This window comes from Lucilia sericata, unplaced genomic scaffold (assembly GCF_015586225.1).
Source record: "Lucilia sericata isolate MDLA Ls3-8-SP2 unplaced genomic scaffold, ASM1558622v1 Contig000916F_arrow, whole genome shotgun sequence".
In the NCBI taxonomy this organism is placed as follows: domain Eukaryota; kingdom Metazoa; phylum Arthropoda; class Insecta; order Diptera; family Calliphoridae; genus Lucilia; species Lucilia sericata.
Window position 1 is genome coordinate 40,001 of NW_023994903.1, and position 4,485 is coordinate 44,485.

Sequence of the window (4,485 nt, forward strand, 5' to 3'; positions counted from 1 at the left end):
GGCTTTGCCCAGGGCATTGACACCATCTAAAGCACGCTGATATGTAGGTTCCATGCTTAAAGCTATGGTATAATATTCCAAGGCACCATTAAGATCTTTTTCAGCGGCTAAGATATCGCCCAACATGGTGAATAGTTTAAAATGGGGATAATTGACCACTTGCTTTTTAAGCAATGTTATGGCCTCTTGGGTCTCACCCTCCGAGTGGCAAAGTTCAGCCATTAAGGCTACAGCGGGTGCATAGTGTTCATCGATTTCCAAAGCTTTGCTAACTACTTTTTTGGCACCTTTCTTAACCGTGGGATGAGTAGAATGGATAAGTGTACGGGCGAACATCTGAGGAAGAAGAGAATTTAGATTTTTTAAATACAATTTTATTTTCTTCTCTTACCACCAAACTCCTGGGTGATTCACGAAAATAACGCACCGCCATGGCACACATGGTTTGAGCCTCTTTGGCTCTCTTCATGCCCACGTAACAATGAAACAAACCCTTATATACCTCAAACCTATAATTTGCTATACATTGTGCTGCTCTAAAGAAATAAATCGCATCCTTGTGGCGTTTGATTTGTAAACATATTTTACCCCTTAATAATTGTGCCTCTACATTGCGCGCATTAACGGATAAGGCTTTATTGGCAAAAGAAGCCGCCTTTTCCAATTTACCATTAGCATAGAAACTCTGTGCCAAAACAAACCAATGTCCCGAAGTAAATTCATGAATATTGGTCAATTGAGCGGTAAGTTTGTCGAGCTCTTGTAGTTTTTGATTATACTCAAAGACTACAGAGAGTGGCATTATAGCATCCCAGTTATAGGGATTTAACATGTAAGCGGTCTCCAAATAATGTTGCGCTTGAGTAGAATTGCCATAGTAATAGAAACATTTGCCAATTAAAGTAATCAAATGTTCATTTTGATGGAACTTAGTTTTCTCATTGATGCTTTGGAATGTTTTGGAGGCTTCTAAATGTTTGCGGCTATATAATTGGGCATGACCCTTAATCCAAGTACTAAGCCATTCTATGTTCTTGGGTACGGTGCTGGCTGTGGGTAGTGATTTCATTAATTATTAGGAAAACTATATCAAAATCACTAGCTTACCATTAACCACCAAAGAATTCACTTCAATACCATCCACACCCAATTCCAGCAGTGATCCTATGGCCTCCAAGGCCATGGGACATTCACGTAAAACTTCTTTATAATTCAAAATAGCTTCTGTGCTGTTGGAGCCCCCTGATTGTATTAATTTAGCCAAAAATAAGTTTACTTTTGGTGTTCTTGCTTTAGCCGGCAAAGCCTGTAGAACACTAATGGCTTGAGTGGTCTCGGCCAGATCGTTATGGCATTTGGCCAAACGATAACGTGTCTCCGTTTCATTGAAATGCTCATAAGCTGTTTCTATGGCCGTCAGATGAGACGTTTTATAGCGGCACATAAACTTTCGCATCAACAAGGCAGCATTCAATTGTTTTATGGCCATGCGAAACTGCCGTTCCTGATAGCAGGCATTGGCATGAAACAATAATACTTGATACTCCAATTCTGGCGTGGCCAAAGAACGATCATTTTGTAGAAGAGTATTCAGTAAACTGGCCTAAAAATAATTTACAATAAAAATATTACTTATTTGACCCACAAGTCTGCTGCTTTCCACGCTTATACTTACGGCTGTTATAACACTGCTGTATAATTCATTATCATATAATTTTTTAATATTTGTTAATAACACAGTTTCCATAATAATATTTATTGTTTATTTTTATAAAATAACAATTATTTCTTTTCTATTTTGTTTATTTTCACTGGAATATGCAAAAAACAAGATTCTCTCCAGATTAATTATAACAAAAACATTGTTGCATTTAAATAGTATTAAAAGCATACGACTTTTTAACACAAACAAAACAAGAAAAACAGCATTGCCAGATTCACTTTTTGCTGTCTGGGCTAAAACTGAAGGTTGTTGCCTTTGCTATAAACAAGCAAATAAACAAACTCATAAAATATATAGGCGTAAATAAACCTTTATTTCAGGAAAAGAGTTAATTTGGAGAAATAATATGAGGTTTTCCTACCTTATAATTAGTCGTTGTTGTTTGTTAATATTAGACATTTAAATCCACATTTTCTTGCTTGTTGATGAAATCCTTAAATATTTTTTTAACACATTTCTTTAATAATTAACCACTTTTATTTTTTTCGCATATTATTACATTAATTGTCCATTATTTTTATTGCACTTTCTTTAGCAGATTTGATTTTTTTACATTTTAATTTATATTCTTTTAATTTGACATTTTAGCATATTTGCATGTTAATTAAATTAAATTTTATATAAAAATATTAACAACAATACAAAATTGGCAGTAATTTAATTGCTTGTAACAATTGTTAAAAAAAAATCTTAAAAATTGGAAAATGATATCTTTCAAATGTAATATAAAATTACTCCCCACAAGTGGATTCACAAACGTATGATTCTCTTATTTTTAATACTACAAAATGCTCTCTTTATTTGTAATATTTAGTAATTTCTCTTAAGCTTGCTTGCACTATTTCCTTTTCCTCTATAAGAAGAAAAATAAGTGTCTTAAATAATAAACAACAGTCCAATAACCATTTCCTTATTATTCTCAATAAACAAAACAAACGGTATTTGACAACCGTCACAACAATTTTCAATATGGTAACACTTTTTTATAATACTTTACATTAAAATTTTAACTTTTATTTTGGAAAAGAAATTTTTGTTGTCAATATTTAGTTATATTGAATTTAATTTAACTAAAAAGCTCTAATTACTTTACTTGACATAATAATATACATATTTGCATTTCTTTTTACACCTACACATTTTATACACATACATTATTTACTTTACATTAATGACATTTCTCAATTTATTATCAACTTGTGCTCTTTTAGCTTACTGGCAAATGCATTGTCAAATTTACTACTTGTTTACTCACTTGTTGCTTCTCAATTACAACAAAAATAACATCAAACAAACTAACATGAAAAATCAAAACAACATACACACATACATTTGTATGTGCGAATGTTTGTACACAAGCACTTGTACGAATGGCCACAACAAAAGATAATAAACTACCGGCACATTTGCTAAAAATTGCAATGCATTTTTCTCTAATTTACACTAAACTTTTCATAAATATTTTTTTAGAATATGATTAAGCAACAATTAAATTATATTTTTCCGCAAAAATATTTTTAAAAACTCAATTTTTTAATAATTTAATTTTCAATTTATTAGCACAATTAACGAAAACACAACCGAACTGTTTAAAAATGATGCGGGAACTAAAATGCATAAAGAACAAGTGATAGAATTTGCTTATGTTTGTTGTTGTTATTTTTGGAAGTTTATTAAAAGAGAGAGGATTAACTTGTAAAGAGATTAATACAAATGAGATTATAGAAAAAAAGAGTTTAAAAGCAAAGAAGTTAACAAGATGGCGGCTTAGATGAAATTGCAATTTGTTTAATATTTAAACACTTTTTTCACTTATTTATATAAAACTTTTTGAAAATATTTTTTTGGATTATGAATAAGAACTATTTAAATTATATTTTTCTGCAAAAATATTTACACAAGCTTAATTTTTAACTAATAAAATTTAAGATTTATTAAGACCATATACTAAAACATAAAGAACAAGTGATAGAATTCACTTATGTTTGTTGTTGTTATTTTTGGAAGTTTATTAAAAGAGAGAGTATTAACTCGTAAAGAGATTAATGCAAATGAGATTACAGAAAAAAAAGTTTAAAAGCAAACAAGTTAACAAGATGGCGGCTTAGATGAAATTGCAATCTGTTTAATATTTAAACACTTTTTTCACTTATTTATATAAAACTTTTTAAAGATATTATTTTGGATTATGATTAAGAACTATTTAAATTATATTTTTCTGCAAAAATATTTACACAAGCTTAATTTTTTACTAATAAAATTTAAGATTTATTAAGACCATTTACAAAAACACAACCGATACGTTTGAAAATTACGCGAAAACTAAATGGCCTAAAATGTAATATCATTTGGACATGTTTGTTGTTGTTATTTTTGGAAGTTGAATAGAGAATTGATTAACAAGTGAGAAAATGAATTTGAGTAAATAAAAGTGTAAAAAGGTGAGAAAGTTAATAAAATGGTGGCTTAAACAAACTGCATTGAATTCAACACTTTTTTCACAAATTTACATTAAACTTTTTGCAAATATTTTTTTTTTAATATTTACACAAGCTGAATTTTTGTTTGTAAAATTGAACATTTATTAAGACAATTTAAACCGAAACGTTTGAAAATCACGAGTTAGCTAAAGTGTGTAAAGAGAAATTGGTTTCATATTGTATTTGCTGTTTATTGTTTTTGGAAAGTTTAAAGAGAAATTAAAATGAGAAAATGAAGCTACGAACTCATAAAATCTAAAATCGTTAATAACTCCGTATATA

General features: G+C 29.6%; 1 protein-coding gene across 1 annotated transcript in view; it reads right to left on the minus strand.

Annotated features, from left to right (window-relative positions):
* LOC119609030 (anaphase-promoting complex subunit 7) overlaps positions 1–1,855 on the minus strand; it is a 2,311-nt gene extending 456 nt beyond the window's left edge. Inside the window, exons 1-4 of the mRNA XM_037963703.1 lie at positions 1,676–1,855; positions 1,108–1,603; positions 392–1,050; positions 1–336 (exon numbers count right to left, since the gene is read on the minus strand). The exon at positions 1–336 is cut by the window's left edge and continues 456 nt beyond it. Of these exons, the coding sequence (XP_037819631.1) occupies positions 1–336; positions 392–1,050; positions 1,108–1,603; positions 1,676–1,747 (1,563 nt within the window). The 5' untranslated portion in view covers positions 1,748–1,855. The remainder of the gene's footprint in view (positions 337–391; positions 1,051–1,107; positions 1,604–1,675) is intronic.
* Positions 1,856–4,485: the final 2,630 nt, after the last annotated feature.